This window comes from Castor canadensis, chromosome 11 (assembly GCF_047511655.1).
Source record: "Castor canadensis chromosome 11, mCasCan1.hap1v2, whole genome shotgun sequence".
Classification (NCBI taxonomy): domain Eukaryota; kingdom Metazoa; phylum Chordata; class Mammalia; order Rodentia; family Castoridae; genus Castor; species Castor canadensis.
In genome coordinates this window covers 79,648,308-79,670,829 of record NC_133396.1, presented here as the reverse complement: position 1 = coordinate 79,670,829, position 22,522 = coordinate 79,648,308, and the positions used below count along the sequence as shown (strand labels likewise).

Below are 22,522 nucleotides of genomic sequence, written 5' to 3'. Positions count from 1 at the left end.
TTCATCTTCTTTTTTAACACAGTAAAGGTTTGTATCACAAGTAAATGTTTGCTTTCCCTCTTGAGAATCTAACTAGATTAATATGTCTCTGCCTAGATATTAGAGATTTTTTTTGTAAGAATAAAATGGTCTGGCTTGGGATATCAAGTTGGGAAATAAGTATAGCAAGTTCTACATTACACAGAATTTGATGAAACACAGTATACTCAGGAGGGAATTTCATTTGTTGTACCTAGCATTTTTTCCCAACCACTTTGGTTCTCTAATATGGCAAACTATTGAGGTATTTACAAAAGGAGAAATCCTTCAGTCTATCAGGAGCTGAAACTCCACCCCATTCTTTGATGGATTTCACTCTAGATTGCCACAAGAGCCATTTTAACTCTGTACTTTACACACTAGGTTGTCTTAAGTGTCCTCAAATCCTTTGTGTTCAATTTTAGACATTTCCAATCAATCAGACCTATTGATTGCTTTATCTGGAGGCCAAAGGACACTGCATTTTTATTCTTCAACTCTCACATATGCGGTGACATCAAATGTCAGAAACATTCAATATTTATGCTTGAAAATATTACGTCTTTTTTCTAAGAAATAGTACTTAACCTATTTGCCACCGGATAGTATTCATCTACTTCTTTTTCAGTTTGTGGATCTTTCTTCATCCTTTTGGGCTTCCCTAACCCCCTCTCATCCCCCCACCTTTGCTTTTCTTAAACTTAAACTGAAAATATTCCCTTGAGGTTTGAGTTTTGTTCACTTGGGCTCTAATCTCATTAGACCTTCTTGCTGATTTCTAGAATTTCCTTTCTGCTCACATTAGCAACAAAATGTTACTATTGTTTCTATAAATAGTATAATATGAATTGATTTGGCTCTACAGGGACCAGAGAGAAAGATTTATTCATTTCCAAACATTTAAATTAGTGAAGTGCACTAATTTCAGTACTATTTGTTTCTTTGGGGTTTGGTACCTATGTGAAGCAAAAAATGGTTTCATTGAAATGCAAAATATTCTAGGACAATTTATGAATCTGTGTGACTTCCTTGTGTGAATTGTTTCTTTTGGTGCATTCAGGGCTTTTTCTTTTACTTGTAAAAGTTTGAAATAGCATGAACTCCTGTGTGCTACTTTAATTGGCATTCTTTTATCATTTTGTATTGGCAAATTTGGCAAAATTTTTGGTCATTATTTCTTCAATTTTTTCCTGCCCCGTTCTCTTTTTCTTTTTCTATTATCCCATTAGTGGCTAGGTTGGATTGCTTCACATCACCTGGCAAGTCTCTGAGGCTTTGCTCATTTTTTAAAGATATTTTTCTGTTACTCACGTTGGATGATTGCTATTTCACTACCTCCAAGTTCACCTACTTCTTCCTTTGTTATTTCGTTTTGGCTGTTAAAATCTCCCAGTGAACTTTTTATTTTTGAAATTATAATCTTCAGTTACAGAATGTCCATTTGGGTTTTAAAGATTAAAAAAATTTTTTTTGCTCTGCTTGATAAGAACTTCCCCTTGTCACCATTCTGCAGCCTGAGCCGCAGCTGGTCTCATTCCTTGCAGAACAAAGCCTCACTATCCCTTATCTCCTGCCACCTACCTTTGCCTGTCCCTAGCCCTTGCTTTCTCCCAAATGCTACTTAAGGCCAGATCCGCCGAGAGAAGCTGCTGCGCCATTTTTTCTCGGCCAGCCACCCTGCTTATTAAACTTTTGGACATGAGATACCTCTCGTGAGCCTCCTTTGTGTGCTGTGTGCGGCGTTTTCCTAACAGTGCTGACATTTTTTTGTTTCAAAGTTTCATCCATTGAAAACATGTTCTGACTTTATCAAGGATAGTTATCATGGTCACATTAACATTCTTCTCTGTCAGTTTCAATAGTAGGTTCTTAGTCTATGGTGTTTGCACGTCGAAGGTCTATCCTGTCGGGAATTTAGGATTTTGAGAGTCATTTCTTGCCCTGGTTAATCTAACAGCCTCTCCCTGTTCCTACCCTTGCCCCCCTCCAGTCTAGTCTCAAGCCGGACTGATCCTATTAAAACGGAACGGGGCCCCCAGTGGCTTCTATTTCATCCATAGCTTACAATGCCCGACCTGCACATCTGACGCCCCTCGTCCTTAGCTTCCAGGTCACAGGCTTAAGCTGATTTCCACCTGCCCTCTGTGGCCACCCATTTAACAACTCACATGTCCTCCGATCTTGAAAGGTGGGTCTACTCTAAAAATACGGCTCTAGTTTAAACGCTAGAGCCATATTTGAATGAGGCTTTTTCCTGTTCCCGGGGCGGGAAGGCCAAGAGGCCTTGAGTACCCCATTTTCTGGGGAGAAAACACTGCCTTGAGTCAAGGCGGCTGGGCTCAGAGGACGACTCAACCTCGTTCAGTCTGCAGTCTGCTCAGAGCTGAACAAACCGCAGCAAACGAAACGCGAGGGCGTCCGCACAGGTGCACCCCTCGGTGTCCCGGCGAGCGGCGCACGGATGCGCTTCCCGCCCAGTGCGTGAGTCCCAGGCTCTCGCGGTCCGCGGCGGGAAGCGGAACTCCGGCGCGCGGGCCCTTGCTTCCGGTCGGACCCGGGTGGTGTTGCACCACAGGCGCGCGCGGCACGGGCCGGCATGGAGGAGCGGGCTGACTCCGAGCCGACCCCGGGCTGTAGCGGTGTGGCCCCGGGCGGCGTTCGCGGTGGCGGCGGCGCTCACGCGTGGGCCCCCGAGGACGCCTGGATGGGCACCCACCCTAAGGTCAGGAGGCGCGAGAGGAGCGGGGCGTCGGGCCCGGCCCCTACTTCGGGCGGAACTGCCGGCTGCGCTCCCTCTACGGGACCCGCACCGACCTCACCTGGGGACCCGTGCGGGACCCGTGCGCCCCGTGGCAGCCGTACGCAGTGTCATTTATTTTGTTTAATAAATGATTTGAACTTCAGCTCTGACACCTTTGCTGTCCCCCCACCAAAGCCATTCTTAAAAACCAGGGCAAAACATCAACCCTCCGTTTTCAATCTGACACCCCTAATTTAAGCACTCCTCTAACAACCTGTTTTGCTATCTTTCGTTACAGCATCCGTGCGAGGCAGTTCGTCCAGGATAAGATCTGGGAGTTCACAGTGATAGAAGTTTAGGCACAGTAGCTTTTGCACTTAGCCTTGGGCCCACCGTGTGCGTCTTAACTGTGCACAGGTTCAGAGTCTTTCATTTTTTAGATTTCTTGGAAAGTTTAAATAGGTTCTTGCCCAAGGCAGAGCTGTGCATGTCCTGAGTGTATTTTCTGCATTAGCAACAAGATACAGATAGCCCCTCGCTTGCTTCTGCCTTTGAGTAATAAGGCCACAAGCACTGGATTGACAGGGAATGGAGAAGTGGGCTTTATAGGACTCAAATGGACTGGGCTGGTATGTTAATGAAATTGCGCTTTTCTGTTTGAGAGCAGTAATTCATAATCATCTCAGAACTGCCGAGAAAAGGGAAAAATGGAGAATGAACCCTTTTTCTCTACTCTTGCTTGATTTTGTCTTCCCTGCTCTCTGTCCCTTTTATCTTCTCCAAAAAGAAACTATAGCACTACTATTTTTTTTTTAAAGGAAGGTAGCAAGAAGAGTAGCCCAGTGGTTGGGAACATGAACTCATATTCAAACTTCCTGATTTTGAATCTTAATTCTGTCACTTACCAGCTTTGTGACTTAATGCGAGTTGCTTGATCTCATGTGCCTTGGTTTCTTTGAGTGATTTCATTATGCCTCAGTTTCTTTATCTAAAAAGCAGGGAATAATAATAGTACTTACCTCATAGGATTGGTCGTTTTTGTAAGGTATTAGATATACTGAAAATGCTGCATAACTGTTTTAAACCTCATCTAGATGTGATGTTGCTTTCACAGTTTTCATACTTGCAGATTTTTTTCTTTTTGATGTGAGTGACTCTGGCCACTAAATCTTCCTTTTTTCTTCAAGGATCAAATTGATTTAAAAAAAAAAAAGGAAGAGAAATAATAGTAGATGTGTTTCCAGGTCTTCCTTTTTGTGATTGATTTTGAAAATTACCAATAAATCCAGTAAAATACCATCAGATTTGTCACCCTCAGACACATCTTGTATTACATTATTTACTTAGAAATTAGTGTATCCTTACAAAATTCATGTCTTTAGTTTAACCACAGAGACCTTATAACTTGGTTCTAAATTATGTTTTTGGTGTTAATTTCAAACACATTTGTTGTTTTGGTCTCTCACCTCAACCTTGCTCTTCTAAGGTGGTACTCTTATCATGAAGTTGACTTCAGATCTGCCCACGTATAGGTTCTGTGAATATCTCACCTTCTACTAGTTCTGCTTATCCACCTAGTCACTGATATATCTGGACAGCCTCTAGCTTCCCCTGCTGGAGTAGGCTCTGAAAAAGTCCCCTTGTGCTGACCAGCAAGTCTGAAAGAAGCAGTAGTTTGTTTTAAAATTCAACAATTAAATAACTTCTTACTCTTGAGTGAGAAAGGTAGGAATGGTATTTTAGTAGTCTTTCCACTTGCAGGAAGAAGCCAGGGAAAGAAAGGCTCCCCACAAACTTGTCCAAACAAAAAAATACTGTTAATTTTTTCCCCTGATAAATAGATTTCTTTATAGGCTCTTCAGTATGTATGGCTTATTCCCATCTTTGTGTGACTACCTACATTGATGCTGTACTCAAATCATCCATATCCTACTTGCATCCCATCCATCATGAAACAGTCATCAACCAGGCCCCCTGAGTAGCGCTCCTATGACATGTGTGTCATGTTTTTTCCTACTCAGATGGTTTTAGTCTCTGTCATCTACTGTTATTTGTTTAACAATTGTAAGTATAGATGGTCCTCCATATCTGCAGGGTGTGTATCCTCAGATTCAACCAATTTTGGATTGAAAAAATTTTTTAAAAATTGTGTCTGTACTGAACATATACAGACTTATAAAAACTTGTCATTATTCCTAAACAATACAATGTAACAACTAGATATGTAGCATTTACAATTCAGTTAGGAAATCTAGAGATGGTTTAAAGTGTACAGGGCCAGGCACTGGTGGCTCACACTTGTAATCCCAGCTACTCAGAAGATAGAGATCAGGAGGATTGCGGTTTGAAACCAGCCCGGGCAGATAGTTTGTGAGACCCCCACCATGAAAAAACCTAACACAAAACAAGGACTGTTGGAATGGCTCAAGTGGTAGAGCACCTGCCTAGCAAGTGTGAAGCCCTTGAGTTCAAACCCCAGTACCACTGAAAAAAATAAAGTGTACTGGAACATGTGCATAGATTTTATGCAAATACTGTAGCATTTTATATAAAAAAACGAGCATTCTTGGAGTTTGATAGTAGTAGGACGGGATCTGGGAGCCGTTCTCCTGTGGATACTAGAGGAAAGACTATGTGTAGATTTACTCCAATAATTGCAGACTCTTTAGAGACCGAGATCAGATCTTATATTCCCTTTAACCTCCACTAAGTCTAGAAGATACTTTTTATATATCTTATATGTGCATGTATTTAGTGAATACTTGTTGATTAAAAGAAAATATTAAAAGATTCTTCCTTCCCTATTTGACAATTACATTTTGATTTTCAGTATTTAGAAATGATGGAATTAGATATAGGAGATGCCACCCAAGTTTATATAGCATTCTTGGTTTACCTGGACCTCATGGAGAGTAAGTTGATACTGCTTTGTTCTTGGGGCTGTGGTGAGGGTTTGGGGCGTTGGGTTGGGATATAGCATTATTGACATAATCAATCACTTTTGCATTTGCTATTTTGCCGGTTAATTTTGTATTTGTATTTTTCATTCATTTACATTGGGAATGATTAGGTAGCAGACGACTAAAAAAGTAGAGAGGAGTAATATTATAAGTGCTGTTTGCTCAGCTGAGTATTAGGTAAAAGTTTGGAATTTTTGTCTTTTTTTTTTTTATAAACATTATTGTCCACTCAATGATGCTCTTTCAGGTAAAAGCTGGCATGAAGTAAACTGTGTGGGATTACCAGAACTACAGCTCATCTGCCTAGTTGGTACTGAGATAGAAGGGGAAGGGCTACAGACTGTGGTGCCTACACCCATCTCTGCTTCTCTCAGCCATAACAGGTGAGCAGGTGATTTTGGTCTTAGTTTAACACATTCTTAAAGAAGAAAATATTTATATTCTTGGTAAAGAGGCAAGATCTTTCTTTACACTTAAAACAACGGATATTATAAGATGTGATACAAATCATAACTTGCTATTCAGAGTTGACGAAGAGTACAGTTAACATGCAAGTTGAAGAAAGCTTCATGTAGCTTGCGAGATCTTTCCTTTTAAAATTGTAGTTTCACAGAATTAAACATGCCTTTATTTTCATGACACACATTATTAGCTCATGCCTGTCTTTTACTTACTTACTTACTTACTTAGCTATTAATAATGAGGTAAGTATAGTTAAGCCCACCACCCAAACCAAAACTAGATTCCCAACAATAACTGACTTCTAATTTTATGGATCCACTCCTTATCCTGCTTCCACTGTCTACAGTAACTGTTGTCCTAAGTCCCGTGCTCATTAGGAATTGCTTTACAAAAAGATAGGTAATCTTTTGAGGCTCATCTTATAGATTAATAGTGATAAAAATTTGTTCATTGAACATCTTGGGGGCTGCTGTATAATATTCCTTAGTGTGATTATGCCATGGTTTTCACAGCCAGTCTTCTGATGATGGGGTGTTCAGCTCTGGAGGATAATTTCAAACTATTTCCAAAGTGGTTGCCTCAGTTTACTTTCTGTAAGAAATGTAAACAAGGTCCTTTGGAGTTGTATTGTCTCCAACATTTGGTATTGTCAGACTTTTTAATCTTTGCCAGTTGAATGGATTATCTCATTATGGTCTTAATTTGCATTTCTCTGATGACTAGTGATATTATATGTTTCTATATTTCTCTCTTAAATGCCTATTCATATCCTTTGCTTGTTGGGTGTTTGTGGTTTTCTCATTAATGTGTATGAGTTCTTTATATGTTCTCGGCAATCTGTTGGCTCTGTTTTCCAGTTTTCAAATTTGTCCTTTTCTGTTTTTCAGGTATTTCTAGTGAATAACTTCTTAATAAGCATATTTATCCATCTGTTCTTTTATAATCAACATCTTTGTGTTAAAGTAAAAAAATATTTTTGTTTAATGGTGTAAAAAATTTTAAACTGTATTTTCATTAAGAGCTTTACAGGTTCTTAGTTTTTTTGATGGTGTAGAAGGGGTTAGGGACCCAGCTTTCATATATGTGACCCTTTCACCTCCATTTCAAACAGTCTCTCCTCAGTCATGTGTAGTAACACATGCCCATAATCCCACCTGCTCAGGAGGTAGACATTGGGAGGGCTGCTGTTTGAGGCCAGGCCTGGGCAAAAACTTGAGACGCTATCTGAAAAATAACTAAAGCAAAAAAAGGACTGAGGCATGGCTAAGGTGATACAATGTCTGTCTAGAAAGCTACTAGAAAGCTATTGGAAAACAATAGCTTTTCCAGATTCTACACATGCATTAATTTGTTTGAGGGTTTTCTACTGTATTCCATTAATCAGTTTATCTATCCTTGTTCCAGTACTTCATCTTAATTTTTTGCTTCATGAAAAGTGTTAGGATCTGGTGAGCAAGTCTTCCTTCCTGCTTTTCTTTAGAAGCTGTGGCAGACAGCCTCTAAGATGGCTTCTTCTAACCTGGCCTTCTGGTTTTCATGCCCTTATGTAATTCTTTTCCCTTAAGTGTGGCCTGGACCCAGTGACTTGCTTCTAATGAATAAAATTTGTCATAAATGATGGGATGTTGCTTCCAAAATTAGGTTATAAAAGATGATGACTGTCTTGGCACTCTCCTTCTTGCTCTGGGGAAAACCAGCTGCCGTGTGAGCTATCTGACAGAAAGACTGAGAATAGAAAAGAAAAGGTGATTACTGATAGATTAAGATTATGGAAAGATGGGGAGGGAGGCATTCAAGTGTATAGTTGAAGCGTATAATATTGAGCTGGAAGCAGCATACCTCAGGAGTAGGGTGTAGGAAGAAAGGATACATACATTACTACGCTCGGGTGAGCATGTAAGTGGGGTAGAGGGCAGAACACCTTAAATTCCAGCATGAGTGGCTTTGAGGAATACCTTTTTTTACTAGTTCACTGTGACTAAGTGCATAGTGATTTAATACTAGCACTTAATATTTTTGTTTGATGATTGACAACATAGTTAATGTCTATGGGTTTTAGATTACCAGTCTATGACATGTAAGATTCCTTCCAAATTAAAATTACTGTAATTATTTTCATTGTGCACATTCCAATAAGGTGTAATGAACTAACTTGCAGACTTTTATGAAATATTTTTGTACATATGATTCATAATGGAAATTGTTTTTTGATATGTGATGCTATTCTTGTGCTTCTTTGAGTGGTTTTCACTGTGAGTTTTTTCTGTCTTTGAGAATCACAGATAGTTGATCGAGTTGACATCAGATTTGATCACTAGAACTTTCTGGATTTTATTGGCATGATTTCCAAGCCTTCTCACATCTGAGAGACTCTTAATTAATTCCTTAGAACTCATCCTTTGTGTCTTTAAATTACTAAAACAATAACTGGTGTTATTGTTATGTTATTTGTTTAGGCAAGTAACAACTCTTTGAAATTAACCTTAAATAAAATCAGTAGTCCGTTTTAATCAAAATGATTTCAGAAGTCTGGAAGTATAAATTTGTGTCCACAATTCTAGTATTTTTTTAACTAGTAATTAATGCCTTTCTAACTTCATTAGCTTCAGCTTATTTTCTTCTTTAAATAGAGTTAGTTGGGATGATAACTTGATAGGCCATTTTTATGCTCTTGCATTCAATAATTCAGAGGGTTTAAGTCTTTGTGTCTTTTCTTTATATAAATATTAATAACTATAAAATAGAATAATATATAAAATATCACACACAAAGTCTGTATGCACTAGATTTAGATTTATTATGCCTTTTAGATCCTAAAATTTTTCTCAACTCAAACTATACAGATAACTTTTTAGCAAATGGAGATTTGTGCATGTGATTTCATTCCCCAGGAGTGATGTTTTTAAGTTACAGGCATACTTTTATATGGTTTTTACTTCTAATGTAGCTTTCAATAGAAAATATTATGTATCTAGCAATAATGCTGCAATTTCAGACTTTTAGCGCTACTGTGGGAACTTTCCTCCATTAGTAATACAGAGAAGAAAATTACTGATTTTCAGTAGTCTTGTACTTGGGTGGGAAGATACAACAGTAGCTCATCATGACTGGAAATACACATTTTTTTACTTAAGATAGCAAATATTTTTTGCTTAGTAATAAAGCACCACAAAAATAAATTTACTCTGTGTTCACTTTTTAATATCATTTGTCAGATAATATTGCCTAGAATTTAAACTTTTAGCTCAATAAGTTCTTTTGAGAGACTCCTAGGTGTCAGTGATCTAAGTGCTAGAGTTACCATGTTGATCAAGGCTTATTCAGGAAGGTAGTATTCTAGCACTGAATGTTAGTTTAGAAAATACATTTTATTTCTTTTTTGGTAATTGTTGGATGAGATCTAGCAACAACAGAATTGTCCTTTGTTCAGATACTTTATTAAACGTGTGGGGATTATCTCCACTTGTTTGATTACTAGGTAACTGAATAACAAAGCTAATGAAGTACTGACAGGTACTTAATAGGGACATGTAAAAAGTCAGGTCAGGACCAAGGGGAAGGACAGGAAAAGTCTCCCCAAGGTGGTAAAGAACCACGGTCTGGTAGGCTACTGAAAGTAGTTAAGCAGACTGCCTGCCTAGCATGGTATCTAGTAAGAATAACTGCTTAAGAATATTTCTTAAGGCAGTGAAGAGATGATGAATAAATTAGAACTCAGAAGAAAAGAGGGAAGGATGGAAATGAGGCAGGAAATCTTTTTTAAATTGTGAAGACTATTGCTATTTTCACTTTTTTTGCTATTGCAAGCAGTACTCTAATGAATAGCACTGTAAGCATCTCTTTGTACTCATAGCTTCCCTACAAGTAGGAGCCTAAAGATGGGATGGCTGAGATACAGGGCATTTATGACTACATGTTTAGGTTATTGCCAGCGTTCTTCAAAAAGATTACTATCAATTTGCACTCCCACTAGCAATATATAAATTTTCATATAATAGGAGAAGAGACATGCCATGTGTATAATTGGTAAATACTACCACAGGCTCACACCTGTATTCCCATCACCTTGAGAGGTAGAAATAGGAGGATCGTAGTTTGAGGCCAGGCAGGAAAAAAATGTTAACGAAACTCTCTCTTAAAGAAAGCCAGGTGTTGTGGCACACACGTGTAATCCCAGCTATGTGGGAAGAGGCATAAGTATGATTGCAGACCAAGGCTGGCCCAGGCAGAAAGCACAAGACCTTATCTTAAAAAATAACAGAAGCAAAAAGGGGTAGAAGCATGGCTCAAGAAGACCCTGAGTACTCCATTACCACCAAAAAAAAAAAAAAAAAAGATTAATTCAGATTAAATAGCTAGTTTTTGTGACTCACAGAAAAAATGAGCCAATAGAAAACATAGGCAAAGAATACAAACGTTCATACAAAATATACAAATCTATTTGTAACCAAGGAAATACAAATAGACAGTATGTCTTAACTTTATAGACACTCCTGACATTTTCTGTTTTTATTGTTTGACAAAAAGAAGGTATTTAATTTATGGGGAACCTTTGAACAGGGCTACAGCTAGCACACAGAGTGGTTTTGAGCAAATTAGAAAAAGGTGCTTCCTCTGGGCATATGAAGAAAAAAGTCTCTTCACCAGAATTCATGGCTTGGCATTTAGTGAAGGCCAGATTTCAAACCCACTCACGCCACATTCTCTGTACAACTGTACTTGATGCCCTTCCCCTGCAGCATGTCTGCTGAGTCCTGGGTTTCCACAAATAACACTGTAAAATGTGTTGGTAAGGTAATGAGCTTTAAGTAGGGAAGTGATACTATAGAATGTGCTGATAAGTGTACTCTGCATTTGTACAGAATGTATACAGAACCTTCACAAGTATACTCTCATCATCACTAAAACCAAGTGGTATATGAGTATTTGTTTTATACCAATTTTACATATAAAAATGCTGAAACTAAAAATATATTTTTATTTGTATCCCTACTGTTTACAAGAGATAATAAAAGACTAAGTGAATTGCATCAAGGTCTCATAGTTAAGTCTTATACTATAGTTCTTCCCATTTAGTTGGTGTTTTCATAGTCTTTTTATTGTAAAATAAAGCCAGGCACAGAAATCTACACAATCACAAATATGTAGATTAATAAATTACCATAAGACAAGTATCTCCAACCTTTGTCAAGAAATATAACTTTTCCAGCCATCCCAGATATCCTTCCATGTGCCTGGCATAACTCTTTCTTTCCTCACAAAAATAATCACTATCCTTACTTTTATAATAACATGGGTTTTGGCCCATATATTATTCCATGGATCTATTGGTGCTAACTTCCCCTTTGACTTCAACCTAAATTATGTTGAAATGTGAATGAATGAGACTGATACATACTTTCCAGAATATTAATTTTATATAAAAGTGTCCTATCAGTTTTTGTACTTACTACTAGAAAAATAGCACTTTCACACCTATTTTTCCAGGCTTTGGAACTGATGGTTTTGATTACATAGCTTCTGTCACAAGTGTAGGCAGATTCCATTACAAAGTGAATGTGTATTTGAATGGCTGTGAGTATATATGATCATAGTTAAAACACTTTGTCAGAAGCTTTTATATACTGGTCCTTAGGAAGATACTGATTTAATGCTAATTGCTGTTCTCTAATGGGAGAATAAGATTGGCATAGTGCCTATTTCTGATTATTGATGGGGAAAATGAAACTGAGGGAGTATGAGGTGATTAGTTGCTAGTGTTTCTTGAAGGGAAGAATGCATCTTCTTTCATCTAAAAATACTTTCTAAAGCTAATGTAAAGTGATTTTTAGTTTGCATTGTAAAATACCACATTAACATGTATAGGCAGGTGGTGTATCCATATGGAAAGGACCTGAGATTGTTTTTTGCCTAAGTGAATCTAAGGCATCCATGTAACCAACCTGGATAAATGCCTTGGAGATACAGGTGCATTTTCCCCAGACACAGCAATGGTATGAAATCACATGCACAGAGGTCAACAATCTGATGGGTTTTAAGGTGGGACAACAAGGAGAATCCAAACTACAGCTGCTAGGGAAGTCAAAATTATGTTTGGATGTTTGAATGGCTTCTGTTTAGACTACCTTGCTATTGATATTTGTTGAGTGTGGTAAGTGAGAGAGTACACCAGTTAGGGCTTTAGTTTTATAACTTTCTTGAAATGGAATTTGGATTATAGGCAACTATAAATGGGAAAATATCTCAAGTTACTTCTATCATGGCCCAAATTATGAACAAAACCAATTTGATTTTCTGTTCTTTTCTACCAGTTTTGTTTTGTTTTCTGATAAACCTTATGTCTTCTATAATTTTCAATGTCAGTTTAGTACTTTCAGTAAGATACGAGAGGGAATGGAAACCAGAACCATAGTTGACATATTTTAAACTTATCTGTGGTTATATGTGTTTTAAAAACCTGAGTAAAATGAAGTGCTTTATTATACAGTTATAAAATCCAAAAACAGTTAAGATCCCATTTTAAAAATGATCCATAAATCTCCTTTGTCACAAAGGATGGAAAGTCTTTCCTTCAAAATTGAAACAAATCAGCCTTCCTTCACACCTAACTAAACTATAAGCTCTCTCCCCTTGGAGGCAGAAGAGGGCAGTGAAGGTAAAGATGCAGCCTCTCCAGTGACCATTTTACTCCCCCGCCCCCATAAGTGAGTGGCCTTTCTTTTGTTTTATGGTGATTGGTATCCTTTCAGCCATTTTACCTGAGAAAATTATTCCAGATGTTCTTTTTCTGGGCATCCCTTTCAGTCTGAAACTACTCTAGGAAAAGACTTTTACATTCAACATATCAAATTGCTCTTCTGCTAGATGCCGTAAAGCTAAAAGTCTAAGAACTTTTGTCATTTGGTGAAATCAAGATTCTTTTGGCATGATTCTTATACAATTAAAGAATTCAAGAGAAGTGAAAACAATTCAGTACATATAAGAAATAACGTTTTGGAGCCCAAAACATTAGTCTCTGATTTTCTTAATGAAATATGTTCTCCTTGTCACAGTGCTGTCTTCAAAAGAATGCACTCTTCTTCCTACATTGATTTCAGTGAACTGTCGTTCTTTTCTCTTCATCAGAATTTTTCCCAATATCATTTTTAGACATTGTCAATAGTGTTTTTTCTTTGTAGGACATGATTACCTTAAAAAATATTTTATTCACAATAACATATCCCAGTAACATATCTCAGTAGTCACCCAGATACTATAAATAGACCAATCATTTATTTTTATATCGATTGTATTAATATTTTTATGGGGAGAAGAAAACTGATATTTTAAAACACTGAGCTATGTAGGGCAAATGAAAATTTTATTTACTGTTTATACACTAAAATGTATCGAATAAAAATATTATAGATGTATATAATTATCCATTTCCTTAAGCATTAAATATAATGAATATAAATGAATGTGAATATAATTATAGACTATCTAAAGACAAAATAAAAGGTGTTTTTGGTTTGGGGAAAGGAGGAAAAGGTCAACTGCAGCTTACTACATTGTTTTCTAAGTTGCTCATTTGTTTATGAGAAGCCTATGCTAGAGGGGTATAAATTGTCACATACTTTTCCCCCAAGATGCTCACAGTCTACAGCTGAGATGGACAGACATTTATGACTTTGTATCCACTGTGGTAAATGTAATCAGAGATAGGTACAGGCACTGAGGAAGACTGCTAAGGAAGGCAACCTAATCTCTGTGATGGCATAGGTGGTGAGAGAGCTGGGAAAACTGTGGGGAAGACGAGTGTTTGAAATATGCATGTGCATTTACTACAGAACAGGGATGGGAACAGATGTTCCTGGAAGAAGTATAGTAACACGAGCAAAGGATTGAGGGCTGAGAGAGTCTGCAGAAAGGTTTGTTATGACTGGGTATATAGTAATGGCAGAGGGAGTAACTACCTGCAGCTGGTGAGAAAGTCCTCAATTTATTTGTGAGTGTGTGTTTGTGTGTGAGAGAGAGAGAGAGAGAAAGAGAAGGAGGGAGGAGAAGGGAGAGATGAGAGGAAGGAATGACAGAGGAAGGGAAGAAAGGAGAGACAAAGAAAGAATATTTAAAAAGTAACCCTCCCTCTAGGAAGTTATACTTCAGGAGAAGCAATCTAGTAAGGATAAATGAGTTAAGGAATTTAAGGACCTATTAAGGGATTAAGGAATTCAAAGTAAGAAGAGCTAGACAAGAGTTTTGTCACTACAGTGTCTTTAAGAAACACTGTCATATCCTGACACAAAGATGGGAAAATATTTTTAGTGAGCATATTATGAATTGTGTTACTTGTTTCTGTTTTCTGTAATAGACACCAATTCAAGTGTACAGGAGATAGGAACTGATCAGCTGTCAGTGCAAGAGTGTCACTGGAGGTTTGAGGAGGTTAAATAACTCTCCTTCACTTGCCTTTTCAAGTCTCTGGCCTCTTAAGTGTGGAAGTCCTCTAGGACTCAAGGCTGCTCTCCTTTCTCTTATGTGTGCTCCTCAAGCAGCCTCATCTGCTTTCATGTGGTCAGTAAGCTGATGACTCCTAAATTCATATTTCCACTTGAACCTCTATTAGAAACTTCAGACTCATACTTTTAACTGCTTATTTTTATCTCCACTGTGATTTAAGGGGCATCTCAAAATAGCATGTCCAAAAAGAATTCTTGCTTCATCTCTACACTTGCTCCTTCTGCAGTTTTTCCCATGTCAGTAAATGGCAACTCTGTTCATTCTGAAGCTCAGAGTAAAGACCTTGTTTTTCAAACCTTTATTCTGTATTACTTATTAAGAATCTATATGCAGTAACTCAAAGAGTATGTAACTGCCATTCTAAAACCAACTTAGGTACAAGGTGGAACATGTTGCACAAGCTTCCATTCCTGAAAGCACTTTGGAATTGATGCATCTTTCACCTGTGCTGAGCAGTTTCTGGTTTTCAAATCCTCGTGAATCTATGAATATGATTTCATGCCACTACTGTGCCCAGGGAAAATGTACTTTATCTCCACAGGCACTTATCACAGTTGTGTCATGAATTCCTTAGATTCTCTTAGGCAGAAAACAATCTCAGTTCCTTTCCATATGGATATACCATCTGAATACATAAGTTAACATAGTATTTTAATGCAAACATATAAAAATTATTTTACATTAGCTTTAGAAAGTATTTTTAGATGAGACAAGATGTGTTCTTTCCTTCAAGAAACAATAGCACTAATCACCTCATACTCCAGCAGCATTATTTTCCCACCAACATTCAGAAATGGACACTATGTCAGTTTTATTCTCCCATTAGAGAGCAGCAGTTAGCATCAAGTTAATATTTTCTGAAGGAATAGTATATGCACGACCTTCTGAGGCTTAAAAAATATGACAAAGTTTGTAACAGTGCTCTATTCAGCCTCCTAACCTTTTGGTTCAGTTCTTTTTCACCCATATTCACACTGTCCTTTCCTCTTCTCTTTTTCTGGTGTCCTAGGAAAGGATGCATTCATGGTAGGATAAAGGGTTACTAGAACCAAGTTCCTCCTTTACAACATTCCCAGAGATATTCTTAGTTCCAGGATTTAATACTAAAATGCTACATATTTTCTTTGAAAGATACCTATTTATTATTTCCCTGTATTTGAAACTATTTCCGTTCTCTGGGAGCATAGTCTTATAAAGTTTCTTGGCCACTTTTATTTGGGGCTGGAAGTCTTAACTGATAAAATGACTTCTGTCATTAGGCTTCCCTTCATATCAGGATGAGTGTCCTCACTCGACCTCTGTTGGAAATCTGTTGCTTGCTTGCTGGTGAAGCCTCCAGTTCTGGCAACTTCTTTCATCTAGCATAGCATTTTTCTTTTACCTCAAAAAAAGGCTTGCAGTTTATATTAGCAGAATGCTTTCCCCTTAGGTGGATAGGCACTTGATTGTTCAGTAAATCCCCTTGAGATTTCAGTTTCCTTATTTTTTTTGTTTTTGATTTGTTTTGTTTTTACTTTGAAGGCATTGGCACGCTTCCCAAGGAGGTAATCTGCTATCCCTGAGGCTTTTCTTTAGGACTAAGCCTGTGGATAATCATGGCATTTTCAGTACTGTATATTTCACTGTGCTTCAGCACTGCATTATGGGGTGTCATTTTGTTTTATCATAATGCAGCAGATCAAGGAGTTAGTTAGATCAAGGAGTTATGGATAAGGCTAGAGCATATTCCAATTTGACCACATTGAGGAGGACAGGAGATAACTACTTTCTGTGGATTGAAAGTAGTACTAATTTTAACTCTTGGTACATGCATTCTATTCAACATTTTTAGTTAAAAGTATTATTTTCTTCAGTTTCTCCAGAGATTACTTAGTCTCTTCTTTTGGATCATTATAGAAAAATCAATGCTAAAATTTACGGAAAGCATTGAAGTAATTTGGACTAAGGATTTTAGTCAAATAGTGTGTTAACTGCTTGTTGTCAAGTTGATTATATTTAGCTTTAGAAATACCCATATTCTTCAGTATGTAGAACTCATCTATGAACAATTATAAAAAGTAAAACTCTGCTTTGAACATCCAGTTTTGTTATTGTTAACAACTATGATTGTTACTGATACGTGTTTTTTTTTTCAGTGGGGTTTTTTCCTTGAGACTTAACTGAGTAGAAAAATTGAAATTCCTCGTATAGGACATTTCCACTTGTTGATTTCTGTGGTTTCTAAATTAAGATTTCAAATCTACTAGAAATTGAAGTTATAATATTCTGGTGATGCTTCACCATCTTGGCATCCTTCAAATTGTGTATGGCTTATTAAGTAGAACTTTATAACCTTTTGTTAATATTATTATTAATAGATTAATAGATTAAGAAAGCCCAGTCTGTTGATTCAAAGGCAAAGTGAACATTTTTATGAGTTTATATAGTATACTCTAAAGGAGAAAACAAGAAAAGTCTGGAATGGGGAAAGACGATGGATCTACTTTAAACATATGTTAAAAATAGACTAGAAAAGATCCTGAACAAGAAACTTCATAAGACTTCTTAAGTATGCGCTAAGTAGCAGGAAGATAAACTGTTTTATTTTGTTATTACTGTGAAGATTCATTGGTAGTTTTCCCCCAAAAAACTGCCAAATAGTAAACAAGACCTCAGAGATGGGAACTTCCATTTCATTTTTGACAGTGATTTCTCTCAACTCTGAAAACAAAACCCCCTTTACAACTTTGAGCTAATTTTCAAACCTTAGGGTTTCCCACATGGGTTTTGAAGTAACTCTGAAAATGTTTTGCTTATTATATCAAAGAACTCTGAAAACAAATACGAACTGAGAAGAAGAGCAGTGAATGAGATGGAAATTTCTATCTGAAAATTCTACATATGCTCTAGAGTTCCATACAGTCTATCTTAGGAAACACACACACACACACACACACACACACACACACACACACACACTTACTTTTTTTTTATTTAAACAGTGTCACATCTTAAGGAACAGAAAATGTGTAAAAATCTTAGTAGGTTTTCTTGTCTGTATTCCATTCTCACCACAGTCTGAAAGTTAGGGATGCTTAGTAAAATTGATTTTAACCTGTGCTATTGCAGTGGTTTTGTGTGCATTATATATACACTAGATTTTAGATATATTACATACTGAGAAATAACTGTGACACACAGTGGTAACGAAGACTTGGGTAAATTAAAATTCTTATCGATCTCCCGTCTATTTCTTCTTTTTCATCTTTTCTATGACTATTAATTGAGGATAGTGATTTGCCACTTTTGAAGAAGAAAAATATTTAGTGATATTAAAAGATTTTCATTGATTAAATAATCAAAGTATGCTGTCTTTTATTGGGGTGTTGCTTCCCATCAGTAAAAGCAGTGAAGCTTCTGATTAATACCTATGGTTACTTGGAATCTCTCTCTCTAAAGTAAATTGCTCATAAAGTCAGGAATCTAGCTTATTGTTGTGCAATTCAGCACAAAGTAATGTTTTGCAAAAAGTCATTTTTTAAGGGCCAGGTCAATTTTTGAGATTTAGGTACTTCAGAAAATGAATATTTCCTGTATTTCCACTAATAGCACAGTGTACCTTAGTATGGGTTAGTATCTGTTTTTAGATGTACCATGGAGTCAGTGGCAGAGACAAACATTACATCCCAATTTGCAAGGTAGCAAAGCAGGTGTAATTACTGTGTAATAATACTTATGTTCAGTGATTGCTTTATATTTTGCAAAGCCCTTTCATATATATTACTTCTTTTATCCTTACAATGATTCTATGTATATAGTATATACTGTCTGCATTTTGTAGCACCATTTATTGAAAAGATTTTCTCCATTAAATTGCCTTTGTACTTTTGTCAAAAATCAACTGATCAGGTTTATAGAATAGGTAGGAGCAACATACATGACAATTTTAGCACAAAGTATGAGGGAGGGAATAGAGCTATATTGGAACAAGTAATTGACACAAGAGAACAATGTGAAGAAATAACGAATACCATAAATCTTAACTATGTTGATATAAAGAGATTCTAATATATTTTTCTCCTTTCTCCCATTACCTTTTAAGAAGACTTAAGATTTTATATATATAAAGTAACAGTTATATATATAACAACAGTACAAAGAGGGAGGGAGAAAGGAATAAAGCTATATTGAAACAGTTTCTGTATTTTATCAGCATTAGGTTACTATTAATCTGATATAAATTGTAACAAATGAAGATGCATTAGTAATCTCTAGAGCCACTATTATGAAACTCAAAAGCTATGGTTAAAAAAATTAAAACTATACACTAGAAAATACCAATTTAATGCAAAAAAACATGGTCAAGGCAGATCAGATGACCAAAACAGACATGTGATGCTAAGAAAACAAAGAGCTCAGTGGCAGACATAAAGCCAACCATATGAATACAGAAAACTAACATTAGAGCCCTTTCGTATAATACCAAGTGTGTTTAACATATGTGCAATTGGAATCACAGAATATTTATGTATGCAGTTGCAGAATGTTAATATGCTAGTAAATCTTATTCCAATTTCTGGAGAATTGGTTGGCTTAATGAAAAAGCCCAGCTGATCATTTTTTATTTGCCTGGTTGAAAAGCTTCTTAGGAGGTTACATTTCACTGATTTTTTTTTTTTTTAAATCACAGTCCTATTGAGCAAGTAATAAGGATTTTTAGATTGTGGCTAACAGAAGCTAGATTTAAAGACCTAAATATTAGATTCGGTAGACTTATCTCCCACGGCAAACAAACTAAAATCTTAACACTACCAATAATTTTTATTTAAAAAGTTTAATTTCACTCTATATTTTTCTGTTAGCTTTTTTGAAGTGTCAGAATTCATATTGATAATTATAAAAATAACTACTCAGTCTAATGATTCTGATACTTGAAAAGACTTAGAAATATTTGAAATGAAATACCCATGTGCAGAAAGATGACCAGTGTAGCTTATTTTTAGTAGTGTCATACTTTCTCTGCTTGCCTCAATTAAAAACCTGAGAGAACTTTATAAAAGGGAAGTGGTTGTGTAAATTAGGGATTGGTGGAATAATAGATAGCTATTTAAAGGTAGTAAATATAAGCCCCGTGTAAAAATGCCAATCCGTTTTTTAAAATAGCAAACCTGAATACCACATTGTTCCACTGTAAGACATCAGTTTGGAAATTGAGTAATAAACACCCATTGTCCTTAGCCAATTTAGATGCACAAAAACTATTAGTGTCCCATTTTTGTGGGTTCCCAAATGCACGTGGAACCCACGTCACCTGTCTGGAGAGACAGGTGATTCTTTTGAAAAGGGCTGAAAGTCACTCGGTAATTCTTATTTGCAGGATTTTCTATGTGAGAAGACAGCCTCTAGACATCTCCGTAGCATTGTGAATATAATTTCATTTCCTACCTCTTCCCCATGGTTTTACAGTGTTCTTATCATTAATTGAGTGACTGTGACTCCTACATGTATTGTGTCTTTATTTCCAGGATAAGAGAAATCTTGAAGGCATCTCGAAAATTGCAGGGTGATCCAGATTTGCCGATGTCTTTTACTTTGGCTATAGTGGAATCTGATTCTACAATAGTCTATTATAAACTTACTGATGGATTTATGCTGCCAGACGCTCAGGTAACTGACAGAAATAATGAGAACAGGAAAATTATGACATCGTTCTAAGTGTGGATTAAGCTATTCATAGAACTACTGCTTCCTTTGCCATATGAAAAAATTCAAGAAAAAAGCTTGATTTTTATCCCTCAGAAAACTGCCTATGTTTTTTACCAAGTAACATCTTTCTAGTTATTTGCAAAAAATAATTTGATTCCCCTACTCTATGAACAGTGTCATCATTTTCCAGAATGTTTCATGAAGTTATCATGCATTTAATTATTTAGTGAGTAACTGACGTGAAATGTAAAAACTAATAAGTTTCAATCAAAAGAACATTTCTTTAAGGAATGTTTAACTGGCTGACAGTTTGACAGAACATTTTAATAAAATAATTGTTTTATATATGATTCCTTCACATGCTTTGTTGGCATAATTGGGATAATTATATTAACTATCTAATTTTGCTTTTAAATTTCATTCTTTACTAGGGAAAGATCCATCCTGATCCATTTTTTTTTTTATGTTGCAGAATATTTCCCTTAGAAGATGACATCTATACTTCTCGACACTTAACTTTATCATCTTTTTTAAAAGATGGATTTGAGACCCATCAGCCTGCGTTGCCTTTTATTTCAAGATAGTCCAGGTTGATTAGCTGGTTCCATTTCATAAGTTTTATTTCTGAATAAAACTTTCCCAGATAGAAGAATTTGTATTGTTCAAAAATTACATTTGAACAATAGAGTATTTACTCTAGAACCTTCTTCAGAGAGACAGTTTAATTGCAGTTGTATGTAGGTGTATGCTGAATATGTGTTCAGAGGAGTGGAACCCATGTGCTGCCTCTCTCAGTCCCACAGTAGCTGTCATTGTTGAAACCACCACCTCTTCCCTTCCTCTGCCCTCTTAGTGCCTTTCGGTATTACAGTCAGCCTTCCTATGGCCTTTGACACCTAGAGAGTTTACTTTGGCCTGCTTTTTTATCTCCAGGTGAAAGTAAAGGATTTCTTTCAGTTGGGTTGTTTTTGTGTTGCACTTACTGTTATTTCCTCTTCAGTTGACTTTAAATCAAAACTATAAATATCAATAGTATAAATTTACATGTCTGGATTAATAAGGACCAGAGAAATGCTACCTACAAGAGTACTGGGCCTTCCTTTCCATTCTTATCACCACCATCCTTATTATATTACAGATAGAATGTTACAAAGACAGAGTGGAGGACAATATCAGCCCAAAACATGTCTTTATTAACTAGATCCAGTTATTCTACTTTTGTTAATACCCCCAGTTACATTGTCCAAAGTATGAAAAGTTATATGCAAAACATTTTCCCAGTGGCATTTCTTTTAATAGCCCAAATTATGAACCACTAAAAAGTTTAGATCAGGAGTCAGCACACTTTCTTTAAAAGATCAGACTGTAAATATTTTAGATTTTGCAGGCCATACCATCTTGTCATAAACACTGCTGTTGTAGCATGAAAGCAGCCATGGACAAAATGTAAATAAATGGACATGGCTATGTTCCAGTAAAACTTTATTTACAAATGTGGGGCTACATTTGTCATCCCCTAGTCTAGTTAGTCAAATCGATAAATAGTATATTATATACTCATTAAAAGTGAGTGATGAATATTATGAAAAACATGAGAAAATGTTATAGTGAAAACATTGCAAAATATGAAAGTGTGAGAATGACTGCAAGTAACATACCAAGCATATAATAAAAATATGATACCATGGTTATAGTAGGATGGGTGGCTTTGTCTTCCCTCAGTATTTCAGTTTTTATTTGTACTTTTATATTAAAATGTTTTAAAATAAAAAGTATATTGAAATCTGTGTTTGTCATCTATCACTACATAATAATATTAGCAATGTAATTAAAGCAGCACACATTTAGGATCTCACAGTCTTTATGTGTAAACAATCTGGTGTGGGTTAGCTGCCTGCAGTCTCATCAGAGGCTTGACCAGGGAATGGTCTGATGTATCACTGCTGCCTCATTTATGTGGCTGTCAACAGCCTTCCATTCCTTGTGATAGTCTCAAAAGGCCATCCTTTTCTCTTTGCCTCATGGACCATCCCAGCACAACTGGTTGCTTTCTCAAAGCCAGCAAGAGAGTCTCAGAAGGATACATCTTATGGCCTTGTGTAATGTAAGAGCATGCATACTATCCCTTTGGCCTTGTTTCTTTGGCTAGAAGCAGGTC

At 36.5% G+C, this 22,522-nt stretch overlaps 2 protein-coding genes across 2 annotated transcripts in view; one reads left to right on the top strand and one right to left on the bottom strand.

The window, feature by feature from the left end:
* Colgalt2 (collagen beta(1-O)galactosyltransferase 2) overlaps positions 1-2,479 on the bottom strand; it is a 113,000-nt gene extending 110,521 nt beyond the window's left edge. Inside the window, exon 1 of the mRNA XM_074047272.1 lies at positions 2,187-2,479. The gene's annotated coding sequence lies outside the window, so the exon portion shown is untranslated. The remainder of the gene's footprint in view (positions 1-2,186) is intronic.
* A 96-nt stretch (positions 2,480-2,575) lies between these two features.
* Positions 2,576-22,147, top strand: Tsen15 (tRNA splicing endonuclease subunit 15). The gene is made up of 5 exons (XM_020169449.2): positions 2,576-2,740; positions 5,589-5,670; positions 5,966-6,101; positions 20,184-20,325; positions 20,837-22,147. Exons 1-5 carry the CDS (start codon positions 2,615-2,617, stop codon positions 20,855-20,857), a joined length of 507 nt encoding a protein of 168 aa, XP_020025038.1. The 5' UTR covers positions 2,576-2,614; the 3' UTR covers positions 20,858-22,147.
* The last annotated feature ends 375 nt before the right edge of the window (positions 22,148-22,522 follow it).

Coding starts and splice junctions, on each gene's coding strand:
- Tsen15 (XM_020169449.2), top strand. CDS start 2,615: ATGGAGGAGCGGGCTGACTCCGAGCCGACCCCGGGCTGTAGCGGTGTG. Junction 2,741..5,588: donor GGATGGGCACCCACCCTAAG/GTCAGGAGGCGC, acceptor TTTGATTTTCAG/TATTTAGAAATGATGGAATT. Junction 5,671..5,965: donor TTACCTGGACCTCATGGAGA/GTAAGTTGATAC, acceptor ATGCTCTTTCAG/GTAAAAGCTGGCATGAAGTA.